The sequence below is a fragment of the Drosophila teissieri genome, chromosome 3R, assembly GCF_016746235.2.
Source record: "Drosophila teissieri strain GT53w chromosome 3R, Prin_Dtei_1.1, whole genome shotgun sequence".
Lineage (NCBI taxonomy): Eukaryota > Metazoa > Arthropoda > Insecta > Diptera > Drosophilidae > Drosophila > Drosophila teissieri.
The window spans coordinates 16,049,033-16,064,615 of NC_053032.1; the positions used below are offsets into that span (position 1 = coordinate 16,049,033).

General features: G+C 47.9%; 1 protein-coding gene across 2 annotated transcripts; it reads left to right on the forward strand.

Annotated features, from left to right (window-relative positions):
• The first annotated feature begins 100 nt into the window (after nt 1-100).
• LOC122621670 (myb-like protein I) lies at nt 101-12,602 on the forward strand. 2 transcript variants are annotated; one of them, XM_043799616.1, is made up of 5 exons: nt 101-167; nt 9,341-9,434; nt 9,496-10,621; nt 10,700-10,909; nt 11,193-12,602. In XM_043799616.1, exons 1-5 carry the CDS (start codon nt 101-103, stop codon nt 12,600-12,602), a joined length of 2,907 nt encoding a protein of 968 aa, XP_043655551.1. The 2 variants fall into 2 exon arrangements, with proteins under 2 accessions (XP_043655551.1, XP_043655552.1); XM_043799617.1 differs by having other exon boundaries at nt 11,196-12,602.
• Nucleotides 12,603-15,583: the final 2,981 nt, after the last annotated feature.

Below are 15,583 nucleotides of genomic sequence, written 5' to 3' on the forward strand. Positions count from 1 at the left end.
ATTGGATTACGGAAAGTTCCCGATCAGCTCAAGGATACCAAGCGGGATTGGAGTACACCTGGCACACAGCGCTATTATCATCAAACAATTGGATTTGGATATGGCTGCCAACGAGATTATGACACCCACAGTCAATGCGAATTGTCAATACTCGACCAGATATTGTTGTAAGTTGCCTTGAACTTGGCTAGCTACTAACCAGCAGTAGTCACTAACTACTAACTCTATTTTGGGGCTTGAAAGTTTGTCTTGCAATTCTTCTAAGCTAGTTCTACCAATAAGAGGAGTCACCCGTGCAAGCGCCCCCACAAAAGGCGTTTCAGATCCGTTCGAGTGCAGAATGCCAGGCGAAAGCAACAAACAAACAAACGATCGAGCCGTGCACTCGGGCAACCTGCGCAGCAAGAAAGAAATTTTCAAAACAAAAAGCAAAAGCTGCTTTTTTATAGAAAGTTTCCCCAGCAAGGGGACCCAACTGGCTGGAGTTGCAGCCAGTTTGGAGTTGGGAGTTTGGGGCTGGGAGCTTGGAGCTTGGAGTTTCAAGTCGCCCAGCACTGTGCGATCTGCTACATGCGATGCTATATGAGATGCTGTATGCGATGCTGTATGCGATGTGTTGCCGTCGTTGAACGTCGGCAGTGACTAGCTGTTTGTTGCTTCTGCTTCTGCAGTATCTGTATCTCTCTGCCTGGCGAAGTATCTGTATCTGTATCTCTGGCTCTGGCTCTGGCTTTGCTTCTGCTTCTGCCTCGGTCTTTTGGCCTGGCTTTAGCTTCAGCTTCAGTTTCAGCTTTAGCTTTAGCTGTGGCTTTGGCTTTGGCAGCTCGCTTCTGCCGCTGCTACGACACGAATATTAATAGGTGAAAGTTGTTGCTTCGTTTCTTCGTTTTTCTTTCGCCGTCGCAGTAGCCGTCGCTGCCTCTGCCTCTGCCGACGTCGCTGCCGCTTCTACAGCCACAATGGATAAAAAGAAAGAAAGATCCCTTTTCGGATACAGAATTTATGTTTCCTTTCAGCCATTCAGTAACCCCGTTGTTCGTTTCTCAGGCAAATCTCTACAGGAAATACTTGATGCTTAAATATCTTAATTTATATCTTTTCAATATGAGTTAAACACAACATTTGTAACATTTTCTATTCAAAGTCTTCTTTTTAAAAAAATAATATTTTACATATTATATATTTTGACACCTCTCACATTTTTACTTGTTATACGTATTTCGTATTAGATTTTCTCTCTCTGTGGGTGAATGTTGTTCGTTGGCTTTGAGTCCTGTCATAAGCTGACCCACTTTCTGGCACATTTCATTGCCATGCAAATGGATTTGAGCGCAAACCAGAAATGCATATCCCTACAAGCGCAGCCTTCAAGCTTGTTTACCACTGCCTTTACCTCTTACCATTACCATTTTACCACTTTACCATTACCATCTACCATCTACCATTACCATTCCCAGCAAACAAAACGCACAGTTTCTGGCTGCCGTTTTGGCATTTTCATTTCCATTATAATTAAGCGATTACATAAGCCCAGTTTGTTTACAAACTCGGCTGGGCAGGTTCGCGTTCGTTTCGAGTTCAATGTCCCATCGTTGGGTCCCCAGATTGCAACAGTTCCTGCGCGACGCGTGTGGATCTCTCTCGAACGTATACGTAATATTTGTGTTTTGCTTGCTTCTGCTTCTGCTCTAGGGCCAACTAGATTTCGATCTCGATTTCGATTTTTATTTGGATATGCTCTCTACACCAATTTATGAGCAGTAGTTAGTTTCATAAATATTTCGTATGTCTGACTCCCTGGCACGCGCAATTATCGCGAATGACGCACCGGATTTTCTGTTGGCCAAATAATCGATGCCAAAACACAGCAAAACACTGCTGAAGTACATAACAAGAAAATAGTTTAAATGCTGGCGTTGGCGAGCAGAGTGTTGGAGTGTTGGAGTGTTGTTGTATTGGAGTGTTGGAGGGGAATTGGAATTGAAATTGGATTGGAGTGGAGGTTGCCCAATAATGCCGTTAGATGATAAACCGCTACAAAATATTTGTATATCACCCCACCGCCAATACACACATCCAACCATTTCTTTAGTGTTATTTCTGCGATTGGTGTTTCTGTTTTCTATTTTCGTTTCGTATGGACATTATGCAATCTGCCATCTTGAATCTGGTCACTTGTCTGGAAGTTAGAGGAAAGTCACAGATACCATCAGATCGGCAGATGATCTGATCGTATCTGACCAATGCCATTAGCCACTAGCCACTAGCCACTTCTGCTTGTTATGAAAGTGAAAATGCAGAGTGGCCTTAGTGCCTTGGTAATAAAGTTGGAACGCCATTAGAGTTAGATACTGGTGCTTTCTACACTGGAACTTGCGTGAATTCCTCACATTTGCAGCCAACTTCCCACTTCGACACGTAGCCAGCGTTATGCAATTGCTTATTAATTCTTTTATAATGCCAGCTTTGTGGGTTAGTGCTTTTTCGGCCGCCGCCGTTTAATTGGCCAGCCGACGTGCGAGCAAAAGTTGGTAAAAAGGTAGAAGTGCGGCTGGAAGTCGGGAAACGCTTCAGATGTGCGACCATTTGAATTTCAATAGCTGGAGGCAGATGTGGCCATTCGAAATGCCTTTATGCAATCCGGGGAAAGACTCTTGGCCTAGCAACCGAAATATAAAAACAACGTAACTGCCCAGGGGCTCGCAAACACAAACTCAGTGATCGATGGGGGAAATGTGTAAGAAAAAACGAAAAACGAAAAACGAATAACGTAGACACATTTCTCCGCTGGAGTTGCAATTAATTCGAAATTACCCATGATAGAATCGCGTTCGCCGCAGACATTATTGTTCGCCAAAATGTAAAGAAACATAAATGAACCATTTGTATTTCGCACGAACTGAGAAGACTGGTGGAAAAGACCCCAGAAAACGGCAGAGAAAGAAGTGCTTAATTTTGTTTTTACATCCTCCATTCATTGGCTGCTTCGCATGGTATCGCACTACAGTATCGCAGTGTCTTACCTTTCTTTTGCTCACTCCGCTGGACTACCGCAACAGTGGCGCCCTCTATGGCATACCTGGCACTGGTTGGTTAATGGTTTATTAGAACTTTCACTTTAGGTCCGCTCGCTTCAATTTGGGGCTCCTCTGCGTTTTCTTCTCTTTTCGCTCTGCGGCTGGAATTGAATAATAGGTGTTGGGAAAGAAGCAGAAGTGACCCAGAAAGTGAGGATGCTGAGACGTCCAATCAGTGCGGATGAGTAATAGTTTCCCAACATTAGGTGGGCTGTCTTGGGCGCTCGATAGAAAGTTAACGAACTAAATTCGAGGCGCTACTAATGCACCACACAACCACACAACCACAAGTCATCTCATTTCGAGTGGATAATTGCAGGTGAGGGCGCTGAAATGATCAGAAACGGCGAATAGCAAATAAATCATATATACATCATAAAAAACATTTTGGCTAGCGTGTGGGGAAGGTTAAGTTTTTATGTAAGATGCCGCAATTTAATATGATTTTTAGTTTCTTGGCTGGCGGACAAGACATCTTGAGGTTCGCCAACATCCACAATGGCTTTAATAAATGATTTGTTGTTTGAATATTTTTCGGTTTTTTCGCGTTTTTTTGGCACTCGCTTTGAAGCATTGTTTCAATATCTGCCCTGATGTATCGACAGCACGTAATGCCATGCGTATGCGTCTATATCTGTATCTAGTGCCGCTCGTGTAGGTGTGTGTGTGTTGGCTCTTACCGCTATTTACATTAACATTAGAGCTTTGGGTTTACGGCGTTTTTTCTTTTTTTCCGTTTATTTCTTTTTTTCCTTTTTCTTTATGCTGCTGCCGCTTCTGACAGCGCAAAGTGAAAGTTTTCGTAAGACTGAAAGACTGTAAGACTGTAAGTTTGTGAGTGTGCTGAGCTGAGCTGAGCTGAGCCAAGTTAAGTCGAGCTAAGCCAGCGAATCGTGCGAACGCACCGAAATCAGGTGGCTATATCTGTTCGCAGCGATTGGCCAGCCTCGATAAGAATATTAATGCGCCGTGCTGATGAAACCAAAAGTGATTTCCTCGGTGACACATTTCTCCGCTGTCTGTCTGCGCATTGCGTCTCGCTTTCAAGTAATGCCCATACTCATTAGCAAGGCGTTAAATCACACGGGCGGTAATTGCTTTTGCTTAGAAAACGCAAGCATGCAAATGGTAAATGGTAAATGTTTGCACTTAGCCGCGGCCAGAAATCGCTCATCCGCCGTGTTGCACTTTCGAAAAAACGCAAGGGGAGCTAGAAATTGTGCAGCACTCCGAGTGCATGACAAACAGTGCAATTGGAGAAGGCGGGGAGCAGAAATCTTTTGTAAAAGTTCATAAACCTTCTCGCAAACAATGAGATTACAACGAATTTCGGCTTCTGCAGCTGGAAAATCAGCCAAAGTAAAGACCAGGCTGCTTACAAATACACATGAATGCACGAGTACGAGTACGAGTACGAGTACATGAAAAGTTAAACAACATTTTCCCAAAGCAACGGCGCAGAGAAATGCACAAAGAAGGCGCATACAAAATATTTTTCCTAAATTACTTCTGACGATGTCGAGGATAATGATAATTGCCATGATGATCGTAGTGCCCGCGATGATGATGATGATGATGATGAAGATGATGACGTTGCTGGTCATGATTATATGTAGTGCGGAATTTCCACAGTTGGTTAGCGTACATTCAACTGCAAAATGGAAAAGCAGAAAGCACAAAGAGAAAAGCCCGCTGGCGAAAGATAGAAAATTCCCCGCAACAAGTTGCCTGGTTGCTTTGGTTCCACGACTCTGTCAGTTTTGGTTTATATCATCCGAGGCTTTCCCGCTTTTCCATCCATCCATCCATCCATTTATCCATCTCTCCATCCATCCATCCATCCAGCCTATTAGCAACTCCATACGAACGTCTGTGGTCTTTGTTTGGCTTTGACTTTCTTCTTCTAGGTTTTCGCTGGAAAAATCATAACAAACAAGAGTGTTTCTTTTACCGTTCGCCCGTTGGTTACTGCTATCTCCAGACTCATTTGTGCATCATTTGGGAGAAAGTAAAAGCCAAGAATTAAATGCCACTAGCCGTTGGCTGAAGCTGAAGCTGCAGTTGCAGTTGCAGTTGCAGCTAAAAGCCAAAGCCAAAACTGCAGCTTGGTCGATGACTTACATGGTAAGTGCAGCAAGTAAGTGCAACTGCCTGGCACACGGGGCGTATGCGCATTATAGCCGCTGGTCCCTGGCGTGCGGAGAAAACACCGAGAGAAACACAGCAGCGGCAGTAGAAAAGCGAGCTGAAACAGCATCCAACAGATGGAAAGCCACATGATGACGGTCGGCTACAATTTCAATGCAATCGGTTTCGAATTGGGAGTCTGGTTTCCGTGGCTTTTGCCCATGCGTTTTGCTGAGGCCCATGCGAATTCTTGCATTCGTTTGGGCATCGCCTTCAAGTTGAATGCATTTTTGCCAGCGAATAGCAGCGCAAAACTTTTGAAGTTCATGGTGAACTCTGCAAACTGGGTATAGAAGTGGATCTTCACTTATTTCTGCAGGTTTCTGTTTAATTATTCATTTGGGGCCTTACTTTGAAATTCCCCATGTAGCAGAATTGGAACGCATTGGATCTATTGACCATCCCAGGCAATTGGGATTGGAATTGTAAATTGTAAATGGTAAATTGGAGGGAATCCGCAGGTATTAAGAATCGAACTCTGTCAATCCAGCTTCCATCAATCAACGTCGCACCACAGACCTTATCACTGCCCAATCTGGCGTGGAGTGCCATTCCATTAATCCAATCCAGTTCCATTCTCCGGCCTCGGCGATCTGCCTATCACTTTCAGTGTTCGGTTATCGGGAGTAGGGCACGTCAAATGCTTCATTAATTCCCGCTTGCAGTTGGATGGAACAAAAAACGAACTAGAAGTAGAAAAAGAAAAGAAAAGAAAGAAAGAAAGACGTACACAAATCCTGACCCAATTAGAAATTCTCACGCAAAGAGGAGACTGAAAGTCGGTGGACGGTGGACACGCCGAGTCTAACAAGAAGAAAATGGAGAAAAAACGAAGCGTCACGGCTAACAATTCCACGTTTAATCAAACAAACAAAGAATTAAGCAAGAAGAAAACTTGCCATAGCCTTCCAATATCTGCCGCCTGTTGGTGAAGAAAAAGAAAAGTGCAGGAAGCCAAATAAGCGTGGCAAAAAGAAAGCAAGCGAAACGAAACGAACGCGGCTCAGCACAATGGAACCGGCCAAAAGAAGCTTACCTACCACCAACTATCCATCGAACAACGCTATAAACTGAGCACTGAGCACTGAACACTGAACACTTCCAGCCATTCTAAGTAGCCATAGTCCGTGGCAATAAAAATAACATTCGAATTCGAAGTAGCAGCCAATTATAAAGGCAACGTGATTGGACACCCAAACATGCCCAAAAATCAAAGAAAGAATCACTAAGATCCCCGAACTGAAATGAAAGAAAAGAAAACAACCCAGTCCCATACAAAGCGTGCACAGAAAGAAAAGCTCTGCCATTTCTGTTCTAACGAAATAATCTGCTCCATAAAACTACTTATCTGTATATAGCCAGGATCTTAGTAAATCACCTTGTTTTCGCAACAAGAAACAGATAAAATAACCCCCCTAGCTGTTAGATCATAAATACTAATGCTCAAGGGGTGCAGACCCATTAAAATCCTATTCTCGCCGTGTAGCCATGCTCGTAAGCTGCGATGGGCCTGCATTTCCGAGCCAAAGAACCGGTTCTCGGCCCACGAAAGTGCTCCAAACGGAAGTGAAGCACGTAGTGGAGCCAGCTTAGTGATAGTGATGGAGAGAGGCAGATAAAGAATCGTCATCGGGCGAGAAGAGCTGGCTTTGGCTTGAAGACCGAAGACCGAAGACTGAAGACTGACTTCACTCCACTCGACTCCAAAATATAGGCCAAAAGAGAAACTAACGGTAAACGCTGTTTCTTCGCCCCTTGGCAAGCGAGTTGGACTGTCTGCGCAAGAAGCGCAGAAGCGCAGAAGCGACCACCACAGCATCAGCATTCAGCATCATCAGCATCCGAGGATTTGGGTTACATAAAAGGGCGCAAACGGAAAGTAGAAACCGAAAGAAGCGAGAGAAAGAAGCAGCAGGCCCAGAGACAGAGGCCCCATAAAGTGGCCAAAAGCACCACACTCAAGCACCCGAGCACTCACGTACATACCATCACACACACACACGCGCAGACCCACACGCATTAAACTTGTTGCGAAGAAAGTGAAACTTTTGTGTGAGCCAGAGCTGTCTTCAGTCTCCTGCCCCTTAACCCCTCGTGCCCCTGCATATACCACTATGTATATAGATATATATATGCGAATGTATCTGTATCTGCGAAAGGGGAGCGTGGAACTTCAGCGTGTCACGATCAAGCGCGTAGAGCAACGCAGAAGGTTGAGGTTGTTTTGCAAGCTGGCGCTGCCTGCGAATTTTGCTCAGTCTTCAGCTTGTTATGTTTACTTATTTGGCTGGCCAGCGATTTTCGTGCTTTATTTGTGTTTCGTATTTTTTTTGTATTTCGTTTTTTGTTTTTTGAATCTGACGCGGAGATTTCTTAACGAGCGCTCTTTTGGGTTGGGCTAGGTTATAATGCTGCTGCTGGCAAACCATTAAACGAATCGAATGGGGGCTTGGGAATTGCTCAACCATCAGCGAACTGATGTCGATCTAATACCCCTTACCTTGACATAGAGCGGGCCAGTGAGTAATAGAGTTTCACAAAGGCAAACCCCCGGCGAGCCAAAATTAGAAAGTACTGCAGTGCATCGGGCATTCTGGCCGCCGAGTCAGAGGAAAATCCAGTAAAGTCATGATTACACTCGAAAGTAATTGAAGTGGGGAATTTGATCATAAATATTTTATGGCAAGCTTAAGACATTCACATAAATATTGGTGCTTTATTCGATTTGAGTAGTTTGAGTTTAGTTTCTCCAAGGAAACTAAATTACATGGAAGCTTGATTTCTTTCGGTGTAGTCTGCAGAATGCAGTGACCAAACTTTTCCCAAGTTGTTCCCAGCCGAATCAAAGCGATTGCCGCTTGAGCTTTTTCCTAGATCCGGCTTCGACTGCTCGCCGCTGCATCGGCAAACCATTTTCTCTCGGAGGAAAACAGTTGGAAAAGCCAGGCAAGGCTGAAAAGCGGCGCTTGTGCGACTTCTTGGACGCAGTGCAGCCGCACTGAGCGCCACAAGCCAAGAAATCGACCGCAGCCGAAGTCAGGAGCCGAAAGACGAAAACTTGGCCCGAAGTCTTGGCCATCGGGAAAAGTGAGCGAGTAGAAATTACGGTAAATAAATAAAGAAAGACGGCTAAGAGAAATAAGCAAAGGCAAACGCGAACGCGAACGGCGTCGTCATGAGCGAAAGTGAAATCTGCTAATGAATTCTTCAACGTTGAATAGTTTTCAGTCATTATGGACATCGAGTCGTACATATGTACATACATACATACATACGTACACAGCGCCGTTGTACGTGGCGTATACTTGATACTTGTTGGTTGTTGGTTGTCCGTGTGCGCGGCTGAGTGCCATGTAACCGGGCAGAGGCAGCCATTCCTCCATTTCGGCGATCACTTGACGGACCTGCGCATCTGCAATTGGAGATGGGAGCGGAGATGGGAATGCTCGCACTGAGCGAAAAACTGCTATGACACTATGATCATTTGAAGCTTAATACCAGCACACCTAGCATTATATAGTCAGAAGAATATATTAGAATATATTATATTAGATTGCACTCCAGCAGAGTCTATCAATGGCTTCGATGCTAATTTCTTTCTGTGTAGAAGCCCAGAGCTGCTACCTCGCTTTTGGCTCCAGCTGGAGATGCAGTTTCGATTTTGGACTCCGGCACGCGGTTGCAGCGGGTAAAAGTTACTAGATTCGCTATAGCAATTAACCACAAGGCTCAGAGCCGTAAATGGCGAGCAGGCATCGATGCCGATCCGCTGCCAGATGATTGCAGTGATTATCCGAGTCCGACTGCCAGTCCGACTGCCGACTGCCGACTGCCGACGGTCGGGTTCATTGAAACGCGGTGCAGTTTTCTATAATTCGCCACTTCGGCGGCCGTTATGGCCAGAGGTCTTTATCGATGGAGTGCGGCTTAAACTTGAAATGCATTTGGCAGGTGGAAAGTGGCCGCCAGCCAGATCAATGCCCCTCGATTTATCTGCTCATTTTGCGCAGTGCCTAACTGCCAGCCATTCTTGCGAACTGTAACTGATTTGTATGGTTTCCTTTTCTCATTTGCAGGGGAGGCGGAAAAAGTCAAATCACTGATCAGATTGCGGGCGGAACTGTCGCCGTTGTTCACTGGCAAGCGAAATGCCTCTAAATATGCCTGGGCGTAAGTGAACAGTATAGTCCCATTGCGTAACTCTTATCTAAACCTGACTTCTAATCCTCAGCGTGGTGGAACGGGAGCTCAATGTGCCGCTGCCGCTGTCGAAGATCATCAAGAAGTGGAACAATCTGCTGCAGGAGTACAAGGCCATCAAGATGTCCGAGGAGCCAAAGCGGCGCGAGTGGCCCTTCTTCACCCTGATGGACGTGTACTTCAGCGACCAGGTGAACGATCCCTCACTGCGTCTCTTCTCGTCCACGAAGACGCTGAAGGAGACCCTCGACGACAGCGTCTTCGAGGATGATCCAATCATCGCCTCGGCCATTGCGGCGGCCACCAGTGGCGCCTACATGGACATCGATGAGCTCATCCGGCGGCAGAAGGAGCGTGCCGCCCTGGCCGCCGAGCGGAAGTTGGCTGCCGCTGCCAGCGGAGGCGTTGGCGACTACAAATTCGAGCTGAAGCCCATGCTCTCGAACAGCAAGTTCAATAGCAACAGCGAGATGGCCAAGCTGTCCAAGAGCGTCGACGACCTCTCCATGCAGCAGTACAAGATCAAGCAAGAGCTAATGCGCCAGCGGGAACAGGAGCAGCAGGAGAACATGGTCAAGATCAAGCAGCACGCACGCCAGCAGCAGCAGCAGCAACAGCAGCATCACCAGCAGCAGCAGCAACACCACCAGGCCCAGCAGCAGCAGCGATTCCTGGGCCACCAGCAGGCCCTGTCGCCGCATCCACACCGTTTGTCGTCCTCCTCGACGCCGCCGGCCTTGCAGCATGCGCTGCAGCAGCAGCAACAGCACATGCTGCAGCAGCATCAGCTGCAGCAACAGCTGCAACAGCAGCAGCACCAACAGCAGTTGCAGCAGCAGCAGCAACAGCACCACCAACTCGCTCATCCCCACCAGCCGCACACACCGCGCCCCAGTACGCCACCCACCACGGCGCAGCAGATCCACATCACGGCCACCCAGCACCAGGCCGCCCAGCAGCAGCTCCACCAGCAGCAGCAGCCGTCGCACAAGCAGCAGCAGTCCTACGCCGATCCCAACACCATCGACCAGTACCTGTTGTCGTGGAACAACTTCCATGGGAACATGTGCCGCGGCTTCCACTCCCTGCAGAAGGACGAGAAGATGGTGGACGTCACCATCGCAGCCGGCGGCAAGATTTTTAAGGCCCACAAACTGGTAAACTAGCGGCTCAGCGCCAGGAACTCCCGTACTCATGCACCGCACCCTCTCTTTGTTTGCCCCCTTTCGTTGCAGGTCCTGTCCGTTTGCAGTCCCTACTTCCAGCAGATCTTCCTGGAGAACCCATCGAGTCACCCCATCCTGCTGATGGCCGACGTGGAGGCCAGCCACATGGCCGGTCTGCTGGACTTCATGTACAGTGGCCAGGTGAACGTCAAGTACGAGGATCTGCCCGTCTTCCTGAAGGTCGCCGAGGCCATGAAAATCAAGGGCCTGCACACAGAGGTGGGTTTTCTACAGGTGGAATCAATGATCACTGATGTTACGGGGACTCCACAAGACATAGAGTGTAGATAAGGAAATGGCCAATAGTATATCAATGACATCCAGAAATACTTCTTAAAAAAGTGCAGTTCAATGTGCTGTTCAAAGTCAGCAGCTTTTTATTTTGTATAAGATTACTTGAGAGCTTCTGAAAATGCATTCTGCAACTCAAACTTGAATCTCAGTTATTGCTTAGGAAGATACGAGTTTTTCTCTAAGTGCAACCTCTCGCTTCCACTTGCAGAAGAACCTGGACAGCGATGCCAGCGACATAAGCTCGCCGCACGAGAGCGACGGCACCGAGTGCCGTTACGAGCGCGGAACGCACAGCGTGAACATCACCAGCGGCCATGCCGCCGGCTATGGAGGAGTACCGCCCCCGCAGCAGTCCTCGCCGTCGCCCTCGCTCAATGGACCCAACCGCTGCCCCACGCCCCTTTCCAGCGGTGGTTCCGGCAATCCCAACTACGCCGGCTTCCGGGAGCACATCAAGTCGAAGGCCACGCTGGCCGAGACCTTCATGAAGAATCTCAACAGGAACAACAACAACAACAGCAGCAGCAACAACTACAACCACCTGGGTGGCAGCAACGGCAGCCTCAACCTGACGGAGGCGGAGAGCAACTCCTTCGCCATCCTGCAGGCGAACAGCAAGAAGATGCTGGACTCGGCGCGCAAGCAGCACAAGTATCTGGCCAAGCGCAAGATCCTGATGCACTACAACACGGAGCTGGGGGGCGAGAAGCGGCTGAAGGAGATGGAGCGGGATCGCTATCCGAGTGCCGAGCAGCATGACGACGCCTTGAACAACAACCACAGCCACGCCCAGGACAACGTTATGGAGCCCATCATCACGACCATTGTGCCACAGACGCCGCCGCCATCCACGCACAACAACAACTTCAAGATCCGCCTGGTGGAGAGCCATCATCTGACCAACAACAACAACAACAACCAGAATCAGAACCAGAACCAGAGCAACAACCACAACACCAGCAGCAGCAGTCCGCAATCGAGCAACTGCAACAACGACAACGACGAGGAGGCACTGAATCTGGTCCAGATACCCAATGCCAACGGGGGCAGCAGGAACAGGGAGGCCACGCCCACATGCGCGACTCCCACGCCCGACATTCAGCTGATCAAGCGGGAAGTGGAGACGGAACTGCCGCCGGCGGAGAACCTTAACAACAACAACGGACACGACGACGAGATGGCTGGAGCAGGATATGATCGCAAGTACGATGACAACAACAACAACCGCGGATTGGACATGGAAACGGACTCGAACAACAACAACAGCAAGCCGGGAGGCGACAACAACAATGGGATAGCACTGGCGCTGGGCAAGCACAGGCTGCTGAGTGCGATCCATAGGAGCATGGAGCAGGAGCACCCCGATCAGGATCAGCAGGACCAGGAGGCCGATCACGGCGGGAACAACTGCAATAGCGACGACAACAACAACAACAACAACAATCACAGCCAGCACCTGGACCTGAGCACCATCAAGAACATAGCCACGGCGGAGATCCTGTGCGGACTCAAGAGCAAGGTGCTCAAGCTGGAGGAGGAGCAGCGCGAGCGGGAGCGCGAAAGGGAGCGGGAACGGGAAGCCTGTCGCAGCCTCAGCGAGATCAAGAATGCGGAGTGATCGATCCCCCAGGATCGAGAAGGAAAAGTGGGTGGTGGACGGACCACCACTGCCCCAACAGACAATTATGCATTTGATTAAACCCAGCATGGAGCGGCATCTGAGCGGCCGACTCCGTGTTTGCTAATTATAGTTATTTATTATACCACTTAATATCGTTAATGTAATTGTAATGACCTGACCCCACATGAACATTGGTTAGTTTGGTAGGCCTAGCATTCGCCCAGCACACCATTTAGAATCCCTAGCAGCTAAGACTCACGAATCATTAACGTATCGTATTGTATCGTATCGTATCGTATCGTATCGTATCGTATCTTATTGTATCGTATCGTATCGTATGGTATCAGATCGCTGATTACCGAACGAATTACAAACTTAATATTAGCACTTTGGAAATTGGCCCTGTTGCAATACGAATTAAGCCCATGTTAAACATATTAAACATATTGATATCGTTTAATAATGTATGTGTAGAGCAGTATGTTGTAGAATAATACGCCCCCAGCCGCACTTTCGGCTTCGATATTCAGCTCTTACATTATTTATACACACACACACACACATATCGTACTACGAATGTATCTCAACACCAATCACGCATGCATATGAACACCCCCCTCCCCCCATACATACTATACATACATTGCCCCATATACCGACGAGTATAGTAACGACGATTCGGCCCGGACCATCTGACAAAGTACCACTGTACCCAAGTACCACTGTACCCATGTAGCACTGGGACGGGCCGTCATCTGCAAAGGATCAGAAAGAAAGGAACAATATATGTATCTCGTTTTTAGTTTTAACTTGCCAGACCTTCTCAATGAGCACTCAGATAACTCGGTTACATGCGATCGTATTCAGCTCGGCGCTCAACTTTCACCCAGAAGTGGTTCCGGATCTTGTTAATTGTTGTATGTACATGCCCATGTGCCTGGAACCCAGCCAAGCCCCAAGACCCCAAGATCCCAAGTCCCCAAGCCCCAAAAAGATATATACGCACGACTTTTGGGTCCACGAGCCCATCTCAACTGCAGATCAACCAGAATTAGCAAGGCACAGTGTAACTCGTACAATATTTATTCAGCTCCTTTACATTAAAAACAAAGCTTGTGTAATGTTTTTGCTGTTGAACATTTTTTTATTGTAAATGAATTAATGAATGAATAAAGAACCCAACACATTCAAATCGTCGCTAGCGTTCTAAATTTCAATTGGCATATTGCAAAAGTAAGTTAGTTTCCATGGTTCAAATGAAAATCTATACTTTACGAAGCAAAGTTAACTTCACTTTTTAGAATACCTAATAGTTTAACTTATTGATAAACATATACATCCAAAGAAAGCTGCAAATGCTAACCATATCTGGGATCACCAGATCCTTGCTTCGGTGGAAAGTTCAAGGACCCGAAGTGCTCAGCTACACTGACAAAAATGTGCTGCGCTGTGTAGCTTTGACTCTCCTGTACCTCTCACCAACACACGCACAGCACTCGCACAGACAGGAGTCGTGTGCTCGCTCTCCTCTCCTCCTCTCTCCTCTCACTTTCTCCCTCTCTGGCTGACATCCCTTACGCGACCTCGACGCGGGGAGAGTCAGTGGAAGAGCACTCGCCGAAGAGAGTGGTTCAGTGCGCTCAATGCGTCGGCGCAGAGACGCGGAAAGTGAAATGGAAGGAGCAAGGACGAAATACATTTTGTGTATTTTCGGCGGTCGGCGGTTGGGGGCGCGCCGTTTTTTGCCCTTTTTTCGCGCGCGCCCGTTGCTGTAATTGAAAACTACACCGCGGCACGAAGGCGGCCCGAAGTCCTGCCCAAATCTCGCACTCACACCGGCGCAGTCGGTCGCACTCGGGCGCACGCATACACACACACGCACGCCGGCACGAAGAACGAGCGAAAGGACGAAGCCGAGCAGCAAACGAGCACCGCCGCCGCGGCAGTTCTCTGTTCTCCGCTCTGTGTGTGGTTGTAAAAAGGCGAAAACGTCACGGGAAAAACCGGTTAATAAATTATTGCTAATCGAATGGTAAAATGCACACTAAATATATATAAATAAATCCGAATACGATTGCGAATGCTTCAAAATCGAACTAGCTGCACGGCCCCGAAAAGTGTGCATAGAAAAATGCCCAAGAGCAGTGAAAACTCCCAGTGAAAAGCCAAGCGGTGAAAATTTCCAACGGCACAACGTACGCTCGCTGGCGTTCCTTTTTTTTCCTACGCAGTCCATTGTTTTGCGGGCATATAAACTGCGCAAAAGGCACAGGATGCGTGGAGCGGATGTGAAAAGTTGATACACTTCCAAGCCACAAGCGATACGCTTGTGTCCGCAGGATACACCCTGCAAAGTACAGCAGTAGCCGGAACCCATGGAGATGCCAGGACTAAGGACGAGCCCCGAGCGCCCGGTGTCCAGAGGAGCACCTTCGCGAGCCGGAAGGTCCTGCATCTAAGCCCCCAAATCAAAAGCGCATAAAGTACATCTCGCCCTTGGGCGGTACTCCCAAAAAAAAAGTATTCAAAATCAGCAAGGATATACGCTCCTGGAGCTGAAGACTCCGAAAGTGGCTGCGTCGGCGGCCGTCGCCCTGAAACAGGAACCAAGCCGAAGGATCAAGGAGGAGCGGGAGTGGCTGAACAACAACAATCAGCCCTGGCCATAAATGAATTTTACGTATTTCGGTATACACACTACAAACGCCGACCAGCGCCAGGACCAAAGCCAAAGCCCCAGGACGATGGGTTCGAGTTAGAGTTCCATTTCGAGGATGACGATGATGATGATTATGAGGAAAGGCCAGAGGGAAATGGGAATGGAAAAGGAATAGGAATAGAAATAGGCAAAGGAAAAGGAAAAGGAAAAGGCAAAGACAAGGGTGGGTGGCTCTAGACCAAGTCCGTCTGCGATTGTACGAGTAGTAAAACAAACACACACAGGCACATCAGATGTCGTATAGAGAAAGAGTGCCAAC